The sequence below is a fragment of the Parus major genome, chromosome 9 (genome assembly GCF_001522545.3).
Source record: "Parus major isolate Abel chromosome 9, Parus_major1.1, whole genome shotgun sequence".
Taxonomy (NCBI): domain Eukaryota; kingdom Metazoa; phylum Chordata; class Aves; order Passeriformes; family Paridae; genus Parus; species Parus major.
The window spans coordinates 10,628,832-10,647,583 of record NC_031778.1 but is presented as its reverse complement, the minus strand read 5'-3'; the positions used below and the strand labels follow the sequence as shown (position 1 = coordinate 10,647,583).

Genomic DNA, 18,752 nt, shown 5'->3' with positions numbered 1-18,752 from the left:
GAATGGCAGCTTAAAGAATAAACTATAAGGCAGAAGAGTCTGTTCCATAGATTTACCACACCAAAAAAAAAAAAAAAATCAGGAGGGAAACCATGAAGAAATTTTGGAATACAACCAAAATATGTGCTTCTATTATTACAGATAAATTCATAATTTCTACTTTTCCCAGGGCAGTCAGTCTATCAGATAGAAGTTCATTAAAAAGCCCAGAGTGGCTGACCCAGTAGCTGTCTTTCACACAGCACAAGGGCTACCATTTCAGGGTGGAAGCCACCTTATGAAAACAAACACAACAAGAGTGCCAGAAGTAGGGATTTGCTCTGGCATGACAAAAAGCAAGTTTTGTGCTGCTGCCAAGCTTCTCTTGGGAGCAGCTTTGGTAGGAGGTGACCAAACCACCTTGTCCATGGTGAAAAGGCTAGTCAGGAGGGTTGAGTTTCAAGCAGAACGGTCAAAGATTCTAGAAATATTAAGGAATGCAGACATTTGTTTTAATTATTTTTTTTACATCTCTGGTAATAGTAGAATAATGAAATCACTCTTGAGAGATCAAAGATATAAAAATGCCAATGATTAAAATAAACAAGGTATCAGCTTCTAGAAGAATTTGTCCAACAGGTCTTGCACTAGTGAAGTAGTTACCTCTGTATGCAACTCCAAGCAAGTGAAAACGAACCCCTCGAAAAAAGAGGGAATTATTGATATGATTTAAAGGATAATTAACACTTTAAAAAAAATAAATTCTTGATAAAATTAAATTTACATGCTCTAATATTTTGTAATTTGGGCTGTGAAAAATATTCTGCCCCACACAATTAAATACTCAGCCACAATTCAGTAGTTGATAAGAGTGATGATAAGTAAAACGAAATATGTCTTAATATTCAATTATTTCACATTGAATACATCATATTACCTGGAACAGGAAGAGGAAATCCTCACTAGCTTCAATTAATTAAATTTTGATTTTATAAATCAAGCTTGGAAAGACTAGAAACATTGCAGAAGTAAAACAATCAGCTCAATGGAAAATTATAACTTCATACTACTATACATTGCCTTACCTCTAGGATATGAATGAAATAATTTCATTTCCCTTTGTAGTAAGGTGATAAATTAGTGCAAAGAGAAGCAGTAGGACATGTGCAAACATAATGGGAGAAGGGGAGATGTGGAGTTAAAAGCAAGACAAAAACATTCCAAACTATAAAAATTCTGGAAAAGAAAACTTATTAGGGAACACCTAGTTTGAAATAAACACTTAGGTCCTGAACCTTTGACAGAAACCAACTCTTGAAATCACATTCAAATAAATACAATCTTGCTGATAACATATGACTTAAGATTTCAGCTTTTCTACACGTCCATGTTTTTAATCAGTCTATTCTAGCACTGATTATTAATGAGATGAAAAGACAAATACACTAATTGATTGAAAGTGGGAAATACTGGATCCAGCTTTTTTTTCTCCTAGTGACTATTATTATTACGGAAACATCTGCCAAGAGAGCTCTGAAAGTGGGTTGATAATCCTTTCCCCACCAAAAGCATGCGTAGAGAAGCACACATTCTGCTTTATGCATAATTTATTTCTTAGGCTTAGCAATACCATTCTCTTTGATGAGCTATTGTGATGCAGTACCTTTATTCTCCTTGGACACCTGTATGTAATAGCAAGTACACATCTCCAAATAAAAACCTAGGAGTTCATCAAGTTACTTAGAAGTAGCAAAACAAATAAGTATGTAAATAAGAAGGCCATGGCTAACACTTAGCATTCTCTGCATGTGACCAGATGAATCAAAGCTGAAATAATCTAATTAGTAATTTTATCACAAATATAATACACCAGAGAATAGAGAAATTGTCCTTACTGTTTCATATTCAAACCCTTTTTGAAATATTTAGCAACAGAAATGATTAAAAACCTTAATAAGGAATCCAGTAATGCAGAACAGGTTCTATCAGGAACCTGGAATTTCTGATCCATATTGATCTGACCAATGTCAGTTGTTATTTTCATTGTTAGTACTGCTTTACAACTCATACCACCATCACCAGTTGACTGTTCCATGAATGTCAGACTGAATATAAGCTAATAAGACACCACCTTCCACCAAGTCTTAAAACCTAGGTTATAGGTTGACCCATTTCAGTTTTTCAGCTCAGTATCTTTTCCCAGAACTACATTTATAATTATTGCTTCCTTATTCTCTGCCACAGTACAGTGACAAAGCATAGCAAAATGTGACTTGGAGCACTCGCAGCCTCTCGGGTGTTACTACAGCCGCCCTGCCGATGAGGAGCCATAAGCACACCCTGATACTGAGTGAGACTGCTTAGTCCAGCTCACAGGACCTCCATGCACCATCTCAGCTGCATTTCCCCTCACCTCTGCTAAGAGCCTGTAGGTCACAGCTCACAGTTCCAGAAGGCATCATGAAACACACACGTGCACTTACATGTACTCCTTTTGTCTGCCTGCAGGACAGCTGAGATTGAACTGCAGTCATGCCAAGCTCCTGGGAGAATAGCTCACAGACATCCACAGAGAGTATGAACAGTAATGCCTCAGAATTAAACAACAAATTGTACAAAAGTACAATTAACATGCTCTTGTGGTCTCAGACCTGCTGATCCAATGCAAAGTCACTCAGTGTCTTAAAATAAGTACAATGACCTGCAGAGGCATGTGGTAAAGAAATAATGAAAGCCAAGAAAAAGAGAGGCCTGAGTGTGGAAGAATCATGCAACTACACAGTGACAGGACTTCTTCACAAGTAGGGAAGAGAGCAGAAAAAAAAAAGAAAGCATTTTTAAAAAAATTAACAGCAGCTTTGGCAGAAATCTTGGTATTCACTGAACTCGATTCTTAGCTGTACCTATATGCATGAATTTCTTCCCTTGACCCAAGTTCTGCAAGGTGGGCTCTGCTCATCTAAGATTCCTTTCACCAATGTGAAACAGCTGCATTGGAGGAGAAAACAGAGAAAGGTCTCCAAGCATACTATCTTCATTAGCAATTAGTCACTCTCTTCAAATGCATGATAACCTGCCTGCTTTTCCTCCTGGGGGCCAAGAGACATAAAAGTGCAACATAATGAGATAGAAACAAGGAGATGTTTATCCTGTGCTGAAGAAAAGCAAGAAAACCAGGTGTTTCAGGTGCTGTTTCCCTGGAGCATCTATAAAACACTAGGCTGTGTGACACTTCTTACATCCTCATAGCCCAATGGAGTTATGGGCACTCTCATGTGGAGTCAGAATTCTAACACCATGAGAGCTGGGGAAATTTGATGGTATGGTGAGAAGTCAGTAGATGGGGCTTTGCAACTGGGAAGTAAAATTCCCAGTGAAGAATGGGGAGCAGGAGGTCCCTCTAATAAATTGTTAGAGGTACTTACTACAGAAAAGAAAAAAAAAGCCTGAATTGCATGCTCAGTAAATGCTCACAGAAGCTGCACCACAAATTCATGTAGCATTCTACCTGTGACAAATGAAAGCATTTCTACAACAGCTGTATTAATATGATCTCACTGTTGACTCCAGAGACTTCCATACAAAATAACTTTTTTTTTTATTATGCACTTCATGCGCACACCTATGCTTTACCAGTAAAACCAATCAATCACCTCATGATTCAGTAAATTTAGTTTATTTCTTAGGATAACAGAGTCCTCTTAAACTTCCTAGTATAACAACAGTATCCTGCCCTCTCTTATGTTCATCAGGGATGACATGGGAGTTTCAACTCTACAACATATTGGCAAGCAGTACAGTTTACACCTTCCTTAGTCTGATTGTCATTTCAGTCTTGGAAATTAACACCCAAAATATTGTTTTCACAATAACAGATACTTTAAATTAAAATGGTCTAGAAAATTTTATGTTCAAAATAACACTGATAACAAAACCCAGATGTACTTGGTCCTCCTGAACCATTGAAGTTCTACTTTACCAACCATATACAGCTTCATGGTTCTTGCTTTCACTCTAGGAATGACTCTAGAAAAAACTTTTCATAAAGTCAGCTGGTAGAAAACATTGCAATATATGCTGAAAAACAAACTAAGATAAAACCCAGTTATATTTTGTAAAGTTTCTTTAAGTATTTTAGGTCTGTGCCAAGTTATCAGCCTTTAAAAGGCCAGCAAAATTTTATTGAAATGACAAACGTGTTTTGCAGGACAAAAATAACTATTTCTGAATGAAGCATTAGCAATAGGTTCCCCGAAAGCATTCATCTGAAATGGCTCAAATCATTAAAACACAGGTGGTCTATTTTACATGAAAGCGACACAGCCCTAGCACAGCGCAAACAGGCAACAGAATTATCCTCCGAGAGGATTTTATTTCAACCCAGAAACACGGCTAAGTAAAGTTCATAAACACTTGCGGAACGACCCGGAGCTCCTAATGACAAAAACAAAGCTCAGAGTTCAGTGTCCCCTCACGTATTGTCTCTGCGGCTCACACCTGCCCATAACCCCTTGTTTTATCCTTTTTTCTCCTGAACGTTCAGGACGCGCTGCCCAGGTGGGGCCAAACGCTCCCGCTCAGCACCGGCACCACCCGCCCGCGTCCCTTCTCATCAACACCTCACGTACTTTACACACGTGAACGTTTCGCAAAGGAAACATAATAAAAAGCAACATACGCTCCAAAAGTAATAATAATAACAAAAAAAGAAAAAGTATATCTTACGCTGCTCACCGCTACCTGTGTGGAGAAGCGCCGAGCCCGCTCACCGGCCGAACGCGCTCTCCCGCCGGCTCCGCTCGCTCCCGGCCCCGCTCCCGCCGGACGCGGCGCACGGCAGCACCTGAGTGGCAGTGCCAGCCCCGCCGGGTCCCGCCGCCACCTGCCGCCGCGGGGCCGGCCCGGGCGGGCGGGGCGATGGCGGGGGCGGGCCGGGGCCGCTCGGGCCGGTCTCGGCGGCCGGCGGGGCTGTCCCGTACCTGACACCCAGGTGGGTCCCGCCTGCGCGGGCAGTGCTGCCACGGCCGACCTGGGGAGGCGGCGGGCGAGGAGGGAGCTTGCACCGAAATATTTTCCTTGCCGCTTCTCACAGTGCGGGCGCTCCCCTCCTCGCTTAAACCACTCTCAACTCTGTGAAGCTTCCTTTCTTCCATCCCCCCTGGAGCCCCCGCCCGTACTCCGCCAGGCGCCCGCTGGGGCCGGGCGGTCCCTCAGTGCTGCTGCCGGACCGACCGAGGCTCGGCGGGGTGCGCTCGGACCCGCTGGCTGTTACGTGTCCGTGCAGCGCTCCGCGCAGCAGAGCCCCGCTGGGGCGGCGAGCTGCCCGCCGGTGCCATCAGGGACCGACCCGGAGCCGCCGCGGCTGCTCCGTGTGTGGGGACGAAACGGTTAAATCCGAGCATTGCCGAGGGAGGAGGTTTGGACCCTGCCGGCCGCCGTCCCGCCGTGCCCGCCCCGCGCCGCGCCGCCCGATTCAAAGCGGAACCATGGCGGAGCAGGGCCTGGGCATGGCCTCCATGATCCCCGCGCTGCGGGAGCTCGCTGGGTAGGACGGGCCCGGTGGCCGTCGTGCAGGGCGTGTGTGTGCGGGAGCTGTGCTGCGCTGGGGGAAGCGGGTCCGGCATGTGTAGCGGGGAAGGGGAGAAGGAGGTGTGCGAGGTGTCCTGCGGCCGTGCCCGCGCCTTCACCTCAGCTGGTCCCTTGTCCCGCCACTTGCCAGGGTGTGTCCCTCTCTCCCTCCCGGGTGGCGCTGGCAGATCCTGACGTGAGCGGCCTGGTGGCCTCAGAGCAGCCGGCGCCCTGGGGCTGCTGCTGTGTGTGCTGTGAGCGCTCCCTGAGAGCCGCAGAGCTGGAACATGCCGGGCTCTGGAGCTTCAATGGCAGCACGAGCACTGTAGCTTTGTTTTGCAATAGGCAGCGAGCTGATATGGACGTATATGAGATATAGATAGGTAGATATAGTATATCATAGTATACTGAAGATGTGACCCTACAAACCCTGACTGCTGAGGGACAGGCCTATCACTAATACAAGAAAATTTAAAAGAAACCAGACAAACCAAATCCCCCCCAAACCTCTACACAACATCAAGAAATCAATTTGTAGCCATTTTTTAAGACTTCTAGAAGAAAAGAAAATCACTGTTTAAGTTGTTGAGATAGAATTCAAATAATTATTTTGTATTTTAAAAGTGGCAACATTAAAATATCATTCTTTTTATTTTAGTGCTAGTCCAGAGGAATACAACACAGTTGTGCAGAAACCAAGACAAATACTTTGCCAGTTCATTGACAGAATTCTTACGGATGTAGATGTTGGTAAGCATTACATTCCTGTCTGTCTTCTTTATACTTTAAGTAATTCCTGCCAAAAATAAAAGTTAAAACTCTCATTTTAAGAAAGTTTTAGTTGAATACAGTACCATTTCTGTCTTATTTTTTAATGAAGTCCCTGATTATGTATTTTCTGTTAGGATGTGAAGTTCCCTATGTAAATGAACCATACACACACAGCTCCAAAGGAGGGGCTGAATGCAATGCAGGGTTGTGTGAATACACATGCTCACAACATTGAAAAGCAGGAGTGTCATGTAAGGTCACTGTTCACGAGTAACAGAGCTTGCAATTCTTTATATTCACATGTGTTTTTCAGAATTGAAATACTGTCTGAATCTCAGTTAGTTTCCTTCTTCTACTAACTAACACTGGATAGGATCCCTGGGGGAGCTGGATAAATCTGGTGTGATTCAGATACCTGTTTCAATGGAGGAGCATGAGATATGTTCAGTATTTTGTTAAACTTTCTGCTTCAGTAAGCTGAAGTTACCACTTAAAACCTTTTCTATTCTGGAGGTTTGAAACAAGTCTCTGCATTGTTTCTCTAGCAAGACTGTAAACGTAGGGAAAAGTTTAGTATTTGCTATTGTTCACTCAACATACAGTTGGATAGAATTTTAACTGAATATTAATGCATTTGGAGTTTATAATATTTAATGAGTAATTTATACTTTTCTTCATACAGTTTGGAGTCACATGGAGAGTTTACAATATGCGTGAAATTATCTTCATGGATTAAAAAAATACACTCCCAATAAATAATTTGGAAGGTTTAATACCATATCATAGTATTTTATATATATTTTTAAAAATATTTATCTCATGAGGTGTGAACAAAATTTTTGAAGTGGTTTATTGCAATGCTGATTTAAATATTGTCTTCTTTTTTTTTAAAGTTGCTTTGGAACTGATTAAGAAGTCAGATTCACAGCCAAGTTCTGTGATGTTGCTTGATTTTATTCAACATATCATGAAATCTTCCCCACTTATGTTTGTAAATGTGGATGGAAATCAGGAGGAAACTGAATGCAGTTGCATTGGTGAGTTTGTTAAAAATGCCTATGCTGAAGGTTGGTATTTTCAGGTTTTAAATTTGCAGGCAGTGGGATCATCCAGAAGAACAGAAGGGGGGAAAAGGCAGATACGCAAGTTCATCATTATAAATTTATAAGTAATTATGATGATAGACCTTGAATATTGTGAATGGATTAGCACTTGTGAAAATGGAGCTTTCTCAGGACAGAGTTTGACATGTTCATTACTATTGCATAGATACATCATTATATACTGTTGATGAAAAATGCTGTTCATGTACTAATTGCCTGAGGGTGTTTATTTGACAGAGGAAAATGTCTGGAAATACTGTTGTAAAATGTGTGTCTTCCATTCCCAACCCCAATGTTCTGCCCCCTCTTTTCCTCTTTTCCTATGGGATCTGCTGAATAAATGTCCCAGTGAAGACTGTTTACTGATCATACATGCATTTATATCAAGGAGTTTAGTTTTAATGATAAGCAATCTGCATTTAGGGAGGTGCTCAATTGGAGATTTTAGTTTTTATCCTAATAATAAAGTTTCTCTTTTATTGTCCTAGAATTTAGTAACTGGATCATAACAAGGCTTCTTCGTATTGCTGCAGCTCCAAACTGCAGCACATTGCACAAGAACATTTGTGATGTCATCTGCTCCTTATTTTTTCTGTTTAAAATGAAGAGCTCCTCCATTTTTGAAGCACTAACTAAAGACTTGCTACAACTTTTTCAAGACTTAATCATCTTGCATGAAAGAGATGCACAGAAGCATCGCTGGGGAGATGGATTGGTCTGGCCAGTGACTGTAAAGAGATTTTCCAGCAATATAAGTGACAAAGTGGGATATTTAAGATTGGCACCATTACAGCTGATGGGTATTGCAAATGTAGACTATCTGGAAGTTGCATTAATGTCTATTCTGACAAATACTGTTGCAGATATGTTTTTTGTAAGACAAGATATTATTCTCTGGGGGATAGGCTGCTCCCTGTTAGAATATGGCAGTCCAGAAGTTAAGACTTTGGCAATGAAGTTTGTGGTGAAGTTAATTCATTTAGGAGGACCTCCAGAACAGCTGGCCAGTGTTTTCTTCAGGGTCTTTTTTGAAATTCTACAATCAGCACTTGAAATGGATGCGGAGGAATCAGAGCTCTTTGGAGAACCACTCTTACTGTTGGTGAGGACATTGCTGCCTTTTGAAGCGGATTCTTACAAAAATATTGAACCTGTCTACTTGAATATGCTGCTAGAGAAGCTCTGCTCATTGTTTGAAGGGGATGTGTTTAGGTGTCTTCAGTCTGAAAAGCTGAAAACTGCTTTTTGCCATATACTGCAGTATTTTCTGGATTTTGTTCCAACTGGCTACGAATCTGCCTTACAAATAAGAAAAACCCGTATCAGTACCATATGTAGAATTTTTGTGAATGTGCTTGGAACTCAGGAAGACCAAGAGGTAGGTTTATTTTAAAAACTGAATTTTTTATGTGAATAGATCATATACAAAAACCTATATCTGTGCAAAGAAGAAAATCTAGAAAATTCTATTTTTAATTGTGTGTTTAGGTTGATACTCCTTTTTTCTCAACTGTTTCACATGTTTGTACACGTCAGGGTTCTTAAATCTGTTGGATGTAGCTGTGTTGCTGCTGGACATGAAATAATGAAGCGTGAGTTCAGTTCAGCAGGTAAAGGAAGATGATCAGAAGGGTTTTATTGCCTGCTTTTTGGTACCTTTTATAAGGTGCTCTAATATAGAATTAACATGGTTGGTAAAGGGAACAACACCTCTCTAGTCCCATTGATGAAACAAGAGAAACACAATCAGCACAGCTGTACAGAATTGTTTTGAGAACTGTAAGTTATTTACAGAAATTATCCTTGAGAGAAAGACTCTCTCAAGAAACTTTCACTTGGGAAAGAAATCAGCCACTGACAGGCTGAAAACCTTTTCAGAAAAGACTCAGAAAATCAGGCCCACGTAGCTGGACTCCTGTGTTTTTCAGGTATATTAAACTGTCCATAAGCATAAGACTGGAATAAAGCCCGGAGTGCACTCACGTGAGGGCAGCTTTGCAAGCAGTGTGCAGTAGTTTGAGATGCTCTTACTTTCCAACCATATGCTCTTAGACATGTTTGTTAGGGACAGGTAGGTAGAAAAGTTTAAATTGAGTCAATGGTTTTGGTTTGCAGGGACCTTTAAAGGCCATCTAGTCCAACTCCCTGCAATAAGTAGGAACAGCTTCAACTAGATCAGGGTTCAGAGCTCCACCCAGTGTGACCTTGGGTGTTTCCAGGGATGGGGCATCCACCATCTCTCTGGGCAACATGTGCCAGTGTGTTACCGCCCTCCTAATAAAAAATTTCTTTCTGATACTCAACCTAAACAAACCCTATTTTAGTTAAAAACCATAACAAGGTGTTGATAATGAGTTGTTGATATGCTGAGTGCCTCTATTCCACACATTCTTCTGTGAATCCTGCCTGTTTGTTAAACTTTGTGTGTCTGTTTAATGGCTTTGGTAGCAAGGTATTATGGCAGGAACTGCAAAACAGCTGAACAAGCTGCATCCTCTCTGGTAGCAGCTCAGGAAACTTCATTGCTCACTCATAAGAGTTTTCTTCTTGTAATTAACTTTTTTGAACCAAAATGTTTTAAAAAACTTTTTTACTGTGTTATTTTGCAATTTATTATATTTGTTTATTATATTATATTATAAGTCAGAAGTGATACCACATCTTTAAGTAAGGCAGACCATACATCATGGTGCCTCTGTTGTTTGTCCATCCCAGTATCTGGTGAGTCCACTTTATGCAGCTTTAAAAACACAAACAGAAGAAATCTTTGAGGAGCTTCTGCAGAACCAGCTGGAGAGCTCAGATACTGATGGGTGGAGCAGCAGCAGTGATGAAGTTCCAGAGAAAAAACGACGACTGAGCCTACCCACAAAACATCCAAAGAAACCACCTGCACCTTTAATGTATGAAACTTCATAACTACTTTTATAGTAATTTGGCTATTGAATGATAAATGACAACTTCTAGAGGTAGTTTCTTCTTACACAGATTGAAAGAGCTTCTGGGGAAAAAATATAAATTATATTTTGAGGTATCAAAATCTACCAGTGGTTTTTAAGCCTAACTTTATCAAAGACACTGTTTTGTATGTGTTCAATGAAAATTATTTTCATTTTTTCACAGTGAAAACAAAGCTGAGAGTGTCCATAGTGTGACAGAATTGTGTGGCTGTGCTGTTACACTGGATGTACTTAAAGCAGATCTAGTTAACTCAAGTTGTGCTCAGATGAACAAAACCAGTTCTCTCAGCCTCTGCTTCTGCTGTGCTCCCTGATTATCTTGGACTTGTGCCAGAAGTTGATCTCTTTCTTGTCTTTGGGCACTCAAAATTTATACTGCTCTCTAGATGTGGGCTTGTGATCAGCCTTCACTCTTCTGAGTACAGCCCATGGTGTAGTGGACCTTCTTTGAAACAAGGTCACACTGCTGTAATATTCCACTTTTCCATGAGCCTGCCAGGTAATTTTCTCAAAAGCTGCTCATTAATTAGTCAGCTCTCAGTCTGTTCAATTGCATCAGGGGTTTTTTGCCAATTGCAGGACTTGTCATACAGACCTTCATGAAGTTCTTGTCAGCCTAATTTTGTAGGCAGTTGTAGTCTTGTGAAAAAGCAGCCCACTTTTCTCCACAGGCCTGCCTGTCTCATTGTAGAAAGGAATCAAATGCATGATTTGCCTGTCGTAAATGCATGCTGGCTGTTTCCAGTCACCTTTTTGTCCCTCCTGCAGGTAGAAATGAGTTCAAGGAAGACTTTTTCCGTAATCTTCCTAAGGAGTGAGATTAGGCTGACAGGTCTATAGTTCCATGGATTCTCATTTTTTATCTCTCTCAAAGATGGGTGTAACGTTTGCCTTTTTATACTTACCAAGACCTTCCAAGTACTGTAGAGTTATATGTTTATAGCCTTTCAGGTAAGTCTGATATGAGTCATACTAAAATTCAGAGTTAGAATCTTTTCCTTCCAAAGAACACATTTAAGCTAAAACTTAATTTGATGTTTTCCAAATTTTGTATCAAATACAGATTAGCTCTGGTTTTGCTATGGTAATTTATCTTTTGTGAAATAAAGCATGTGTTGGAAAATAATTATTATGGTCAAATTACAGACTTAGCCCTGTAAACATGAAACTGAAGAGTGCTCTATGGAATACCATCACTAAGAAAGCTGCATCCTTAATGTCTCTCCTCGAGGAAGAAGTTCTGCCAGGGGATGTTCTTCAGACCGTGGAAGGAATTGCTGTAATTTTGCGACTGGCTGCTCTGTGCATAGTTCATTGTTCTCCCCCAAAAGACTCCACTAGGTAAAGGTACTAAGGGAAAACTGTGGGACCAAGAGTTTCTTGTAACTCTCATTACAATTTGAGTAATTACTTTAATGCTTGTCTGTGTATCAGGATCAATATTGGATGGATCCTGTACGTTTTGAAGTACATTTTCATAGTAACTTGGCTTACAAGTAGTTAATATTAAATGTTGTTTGTTGTGTTGCATTTGTTGCATTGATGTGATTTCTATTTTAACAGTAAAGAGGATGGAGTGTCTCGTCCATGTGACTCTGATACATGTAAGAATACTCCAAGCTCCTCAGATTCAATGGTGAATATACAGTTCAAGTGGATTTCCTCTGATTTTACCACAAGAGTAGTGAAAGTCTGCAGAAACCTGTTAGAGGCTGCTATGCAGATTGTTAATCTAGAACAAGTTATTGACAGAATAGTCAAAATCTTTGATGCTTTGCTATATGCACAAGGTAAGAAACCCTTTAAGATGTCTTTTGTAAACTAGGAATTCATCTGACTGTGTTAAGTCTGTTTTGATAGAGGTACTGAAATTATGAATTTTGTGCTAGTATTCCAGCTCTTTTACAAAAAAGGTTAAATAAAAAAGAGAGCATTATTTTCTGTTTAGAGACCTTCATTTGCATTCTTTTTTGAACATCATCTACTTTTTGTCTGTACTTCTATTGATTTTTATCTGATCAAGAGTATATGTGGGGATAGTGAAAATATATAAAAAAGGAAGAAACTGTAACAGTTCTCTTTTAAAGACACACAGAGGCAGCATACTTTACTACCTTTGCTCCACTCAGTAATTTCAAGGCTTGTAACCAGCTTCAGCAGACATGGCATATGTGGTACCAAAAATATTGAGTACTTCCATGGTGTTTTTAAAAGTAACTAGTAGGATGCAGGACAGACTCAATTACCAAGACTAAAATATTATTATGAGCTTACCAGACACCCCAAAGTCCACCTGAAAGTCTGTGCACAAATCCAGAGATACCCAAGTTATATTCGTTATGCTGCTCGTGTGTTACATTCTGTCATCTGTTTAATTAGATTTTTAGGTTATTCTGATTTAACATTACATGATTTATTATTACATGCCTAAAAAGTAGGATATTAACATGTGGGAATGGTGATACTCATCTTTGTTGATAGAAAAAATAGTATTTTGTAGCAAATTAAGAATATAAAATATTTTATAAACTCCGTAGAGCTGGAAAAGTTTATATTTGTTGTTGTTTTGCTGGTTTTTTCCCCTAGTGAAAATTCCACTGAGTGATCAGATTCTTGATGACTTATGTGGATTGCTATCTCTGCCCTGGATTTACAGCCATCCTGATGATTCTTCTTTGAAGCCATCTTTTTGGGGGTTTGGTCCTCTAGTTTTGAGTCAAAAAACTGCACAGAGTTTCTGTAAGTATGTTAAAGCCTATAAAGCCTAGTTCCACTTTGGAATGATTGTTCTAAAGTAAAATTACTTATTTTGCCTTCTTATGATGATTGATGGTTAAAAGTTTAAATCAAGTAATTATTTGCTTTGTTTTTTTTCTCTTCAGCACCCCAAACCCAGTCACACTGTGTGTTCCTTCTATCTCTCTTCCCAAGAAACATTCATCTGGATTGGAGAAAATCAGTTTATCACTGGGCGTTACAAAGTCACCATGAAATAATTCGGGCTACTTGTGTTAAAGGATTCTCTCTCCTGCTTCAGCCTATGCAGTCTTGCAGCGTAATTCCCAGAGCTCTTTTGTACGTATTAATGCAGCTTTTCTGTCCTTATGCAAAAAGAAAAATGGGAAAATAATGAATGGAGTATAAGAACAAAAGTAAGTGTTTGTTTAATATGAAATTTGCTAGATCTTGATTTCAGAAATCATCAGATATCAACAGGATGGTGCACATGGTGATGCCTGTGTGACAGAATAGTGTTCACTTACCATGTCAGTATGCAAGTTCCTTTGCTAGCTGAAGACCCCAGTTTAAATTAGAGTGGGAAAGGGAAGTGTCTTTGTCACTATTGTTGTATTTCTCCATACATCTCTTAAAATCTTTGCAGCTTCTCTGCCTTTTTTATATATCTCTTGGTGTCTTCTGTCCTTCTGTGTTAGTCTTCAGTTTCTTCTTTACCGCATGCCAGCCTCACCATGCCCACTGCTACTTCAGACATTTAACAGAGCAAGAGGGTGATCTGAAAAGGACAAAGATGATTTAGTGGGACAGACCCTTAAGCTGTCCTGATAGTACTGTCAGTATAGTTAGAGAATTCAGATAATCTAGAAAAACAAATTTCTAGGTAAATGATCTATTAAACCAATATCATTTTTGTTTCCATTTCAGAAATCAAATCCAAGATGAATCTGAGCTGGTCAAGGAGGCTTGTGCTGCTATTGTTGGGAAGTTATCTTGTTGTCTTTCCGGTCCATTCCATGTACGACCTTCCTTAGCAGACGCTGCTATTAAGGATGTTACTCATGATATTTTGTGTAGCAGCCTTACTGTGACTTCTGCTCATGGAAAAACCTCTTCTGTGCAAGCCTGTGTTTTCAAGCCCTTTCTCATTCTTCTTGAGAGCAAAACACCCAGTTCAGTAAAGCTAGGTATGTGGCTTTACCTTTAGTAACATTTTAGTCTTTCATCTGAGGTACTAAGTCACTATTTCTGTACCTTTCCCCATTCCTTTTATTCTGTGTTGGGTTTCTAATAGTTCTGTTGATGTTTTTTATTGATGTATTGATATTTTGTATTTCAGTTGGTATCACTGCTGTTATTTAATGTTGTCAGTGATATTCTTTTTAAACTACCTTGGCTTAAATTTTGTCTATAGCTATACTAAAATTGTAATACTTGATAAAATCTGAATTTTAAATACCTTCTCTGATTTCTTAATATTTATTCTTTTGGTTAGAAAAGTAAAGTGTGCTTTATGGTTTGTTTGAATCACTCTTTTGTGAACTTCAGTAGATTTTAAAAAAAATATTAAAAATATGTTTTTCTTTCCTCCTCCAATTATGCCACCCAGCATTTATAGAAAATATACCTCATCTTTGCAAACACCTGGATTTTAATACTGATGAGTCCAGTGTGAAAATTCTTGTTGGGTCTTTATTAAATCTAATGGAAGATCCAGACAAAGATGTACGAGTGGCTTTCAGTGACTGCATAAAGAACATACTAGAATCCTTAGACTCTGAAGAAGGATTCATAAAAGAGGTGAATTTATGTTTATTTTTGGGTTTTGTTCCTAACTTACTATGGTTTTTGTTTCACTAGTGTCAAACATTAACATTAATTTGTTTTTGTTATCCTGTGTACCAGTTGTTTGTTTCAAGGATGAAAGAGGCCTACACAAATGCCAAAATATCAAGAAATAATGAGCTTAAAGACACCTTGATTCTCACAACAGGAGATATTGGAAGGTATTTTTGATAGTAACTCGAAAATTGCCAAGTTGTGTCAGTTTGTGATACAAAGTGCCCTTTCTTTAAGTGTAAGATTAAATTTCTTACTTTGAAGTCATCCTTTCCCTGTGTCCATTGCAACTGTACAGAGCTGTTGATTTCTGTGGAACATTCCTCATTTTCTTCTGCTTTGTCATAGAAAGTACAGATAAACCATGCAAATACAACCATGACTCATTTTGTGTGATGGCAATTGCATGTTCTTAAGTCATTTTATTAATGCAACCATTCAGTTTTCCTTTTTAATCCTTTCTCTTCTGCTTACTTTGTAAGGGCATCCAAAGGAGATTTGGTACCATTTGCCCTCTTGCATTTGTTGCACTGTTTGTTGTCCAAGACAGCTTCAGTGGCTGGAGCAGCATACACAGAAATCCGGGCCCTGGCAGCAGCCAAGGCCATAAAACTGCAGGCTTTTTTCAGTCAGTACAAGAAGCCAATCTGTCAGGTAAAGAGATGGTGTGGTTTAGAAAGTGCATGTATTTGGGTTCTTTGTGTGTATTTTGAAAATAGAATTCATGGTCAAAATGGCAGAATTGCTCAAGGTGAAATTTCATAGGACAAGAAAGAAATGGTTTCAGGGAATAAACCCTACAAGCATTCAGGAAGGAATGGAAAATCTTTGCCTTTGTTGTGATCTCCCCTCAGTACTGTTGCTTCTCTGTTTTATTCCCTAGATGCTTCATTCTGAAATAGAGGCCCTTGCATTCTGTAGTACTATTGCTGCAAGACACTATGGTTTAAAATTGGAATTGAACTCAGCATTTCACAGGCTGTAATTCGTTTAGGTTTTTTGTTATATCCATTGTCTAATGACAAAAAGTTCTGTTTAAAAGAGAATTGTCAAAAGCAGACTTTTCTAATTTTGAATATTTTTTTAATAATGCAATATTTGAATCCAGGGTTGCAAAATTGAATGTAATTATTAAGTGGATGATAATTCAGTTCTGTTGCAAAGTAATAATCACAGATCTATGTGCAATAAATGAGAGAGAAAAACAGATGCATAGAAAGACCAGTGAAACTTATGTGTTTTGTTTTAGGGAGTGAACAAGGGGAAAATAATACTAAATACTTATTTCTTCATGCTTAGTTTCTAGTGGAATCCCTGCACTCCAGTCAGATGGTGGTGTTGAGTGCTCCATGCCAGGGCAATGAGCTGCAGAAAGAAACAGCTGCTCACCAGAGAGAAATGGCTCTGGACATATTATCTGAGATTGCCAATGTATTTGATTTTCCAGATCTAAATCGCTTTCTTTCAGTAAGTATTTGATTTCCCAGATCTAAATCACTTTCTCTCAGTAAGTTGGTCGGTCCTTTTGATATTTTGTGTTTGTGAATTTCAATTTTAATCCACATTTTATATTGGGAATGCTACAATTGAAATGCAGAGGAATGGTTTTATCAAGGAGTTAGAGGGATAGCTACAGTACCAATTCAATGGATATGGATCAATGGATATTATGATGGATAAGAAGCTAAAGTTTAGAATGCTCTTTAAGTATATCTATATTAATGATATAGTGCACTTGGAGACATCCTTTGTAAGGTATGATTTTTGCATGGTGTCAGCTTTCTTACTTTAAAAGGAGAAAGCTACCATTCTGTGGATACAGATCTTTTTGATCTGGTTAGGTGTCTGTTTTACTGGAATCCTAAGTAGCTTCAGAATCATACTTGTGTTTTGCTTGTTGGTAGATGGGAAGTGCCCAACTGTTAAGTCAGCAATGTTCTAGCTCAATCATAGGCTGGGCAAGTGCTGTGTGTGGGCATGTTGGCTTTTTGGTTTCTTTTGAGGGCTTTTTAAGATTTCCTTCTGTGGAGAATCTGGATTGACACGAAAAATGCTAGCTCACTTTTAGTTTACATGTTTCTTAGTATGGATTAGATGAAGTGGCTCCTGAAGTAATTAGTTATATCTTCATTTTTACTAGGTATTTTCAACTTTTTACAGTTTTTCTCTGTTCATATCTATAATTATGAACAGACAGGTGTGTTGTGGTACTGACAGAAATGGAACTTATAACCCTGGGGTTTTGGAGGGATTTTTTGTTTGTTTTTTGCATTAACTGTAGTTCTTAATTTACCAGCGGACCCTGCAAGTTTTGCTTCCTGACCTTGCAGCCAAGGCCAGTCCTGCAGCCTCCACACTTATCAGAACCATAGCAAAACAATTGAATGTGAACCGAAGAGAGATTTTAATCAATAACTTCAAATACATCTTCTCTCATTTGGTCTGTTCCTGCACCAAGGATGAGCTTGAGCGGGCACTGCATTACCTCAAGGTAAATTGGCATTTGCTCTGTTACACCTGCAGATTAGGAGCAACAGTTGGTGCATAGTGAGCTTTCTGCTTTATTTAAATTCAGGTATTGCAAAGCAGAGTTTGGGAAGTTGCATATGCAGAAGTTTTGTTCTTCTTTATAATCACTTCCATTGGATCTGAGGAATGTTTCTAAGATATTTCATAAGCTTAGCAAATTCTAAAAGCTTAGTTTGTCTAACATTGAGTTGTTTGAAAGCTTTTCCTTTGATTTCTATAACAAACCAACCAGAGCCCAATGCCTCCCATCTCTCAGTGTGCTAATTACATTGTGATTAAATGAAGACTGTGTTTGACTGTAGAATGAGACTGAGATAGAGCTGGGCAGCTTGCTGAGACAGGACTACCAAGGCCTGCATAATGAGCTATTGCTGCGGATCGGGGAGCACTACCAGCAAGTCTTCAATGGTTTGTCCATATTGGCTTCATTTGCCTCTCAGGATGATCCCTATCAGGGACCTAGGGAAATAACCTCACCAGAACAAATGGTAAGGACATAAAAATCTTTATGCTTAGTTTTTTCAATAATTTCTTCTTGACTGTTGTGAGAGTGAAGGCAATTTGCCATTCTTTGAACATCACTTATTTCAGGTAAAAAGTGGAAGAAAGGCTGACATTTCCTATTAAGTGTTTCTGTAACAGAGAAATCCATAACAAGTGTGGATAAAACCAAATCAAAACAAAAGTGCCTGAGCAAACCAACAAACACATGTGTACATCCTAACACCCTACAAACCAGCAAAACCCACAGCTTAATAGGGATGTCTGTCAATAACACGGGTATTTCTTAAGTAGCTATGTGTTTGGGATTCTTCTCATATGTATTTCAGAATTAGCGTTTCATACTTGCTTTTTAATTTCTTAGGCTTTGGAATGTATTGATTGTAATATTATTTGGGGGTTTAACTTTAATTTTTCCTGTTCACAGGCTGATTATCTGCAACCTAAACTGCTTGGTATCTTGGCTTTTTTTAACATGCAGTTACTGAGTTCCAGTGTTGGCATTGAGGATAAAAAAATGGTGTGTAAACTTAATTTTGAATATTAAAACAAAAATAAGCAAGGACTGTTTCAATATTCCAGACTGACTTGTGTGATTGTGGAACTGTCATGGAAGTCTCAAAGATACTATGGACTCAAAATGATTCTTTAAAACTGATGGTCTCACTGTGGGTAGGACTTCTGTGTAAGCTCAAAAGTTCTTGATTTCTTTAATGGTCAGATAGTGTATTACATATTTCAGTCAGACATGGTGTATGCAACGAGT

The 18,752-nt window shown here is 39.1% G+C and overlaps 2 protein-coding genes across 8 annotated transcripts in view; one reads left to right on the top strand and one right to left on the bottom strand.

Annotated features, from left to right (window-relative positions):
- The window catches only part of PLS1 (plastin 1), a 41,079-nt gene extending 36,265 nt beyond the window's left edge, over nucleotides 1–4,814 (bottom strand). The window contains exon 1 of one of the 6 annotated variants that reach the window (XM_015637151.3): nucleotides 4,720–4,814. The gene's annotated coding sequence lies outside the window, so the exon portion shown is untranslated. Of the gene's footprint in view, nucleotides 1–4,704 lie in introns of all 6 variants that reach the window. The other 5 variants (XM_015637150.3, XM_015637145.2, XM_015637146.3 and 2 more) reach the window with 5 other exon arrangements.
- A 626-nt stretch (nucleotides 4,815–5,440) lies between these two features.
- The window catches only part of ATR (ATR serine/threonine kinase), a 40,536-nt gene continuing 27,224 nt past the window's right edge, over nucleotides 5,441–18,752 (top strand). For both annotated transcript variants that reach the window (XM_015638149.1, XM_015638148.1), the window contains exons 1-17: nucleotides 5,441–5,524; nucleotides 6,206–6,297; nucleotides 7,212–7,355; nucleotides 7,910–8,799; nucleotides 10,137–10,324; nucleotides 11,528–11,722; nucleotides 11,945–12,171; nucleotides 12,968–13,120; nucleotides 13,264–13,456; nucleotides 14,045–14,304; nucleotides 14,727–14,917; nucleotides 15,023–15,123; nucleotides 15,439–15,610; nucleotides 16,256–16,423; nucleotides 17,253–17,447; nucleotides 17,788–17,973; nucleotides 18,414–18,506. In XM_015638149.1, the coding sequence (XP_015493635.1) occupies nucleotides 5,466–5,524; nucleotides 6,206–6,297; nucleotides 7,212–7,355; nucleotides 7,910–8,799; nucleotides 10,137–10,324; nucleotides 11,528–11,722; nucleotides 11,945–12,171; nucleotides 12,968–13,120; nucleotides 13,264–13,456; nucleotides 14,045–14,304; nucleotides 14,727–14,917; nucleotides 15,023–15,123; nucleotides 15,439–15,610; nucleotides 16,256–16,423; nucleotides 17,253–17,447; nucleotides 17,788–17,973; nucleotides 18,414–18,506 (3,507 nt within the window). In that variant the 5' untranslated portion in view covers nucleotides 5,441–5,465. The remainder of the gene's footprint in view (nucleotides 5,525–6,205; nucleotides 6,298–7,211; nucleotides 7,356–7,909; nucleotides 8,800–10,136; nucleotides 10,325–11,527; nucleotides 11,723–11,944; nucleotides 12,172–12,967; nucleotides 13,121–13,263; nucleotides 13,457–14,044; nucleotides 14,305–14,726; nucleotides 14,918–15,022; nucleotides 15,124–15,438; nucleotides 15,611–16,255; nucleotides 16,424–17,252; nucleotides 17,448–17,787; nucleotides 17,974–18,413; nucleotides 18,507–18,752) is intronic.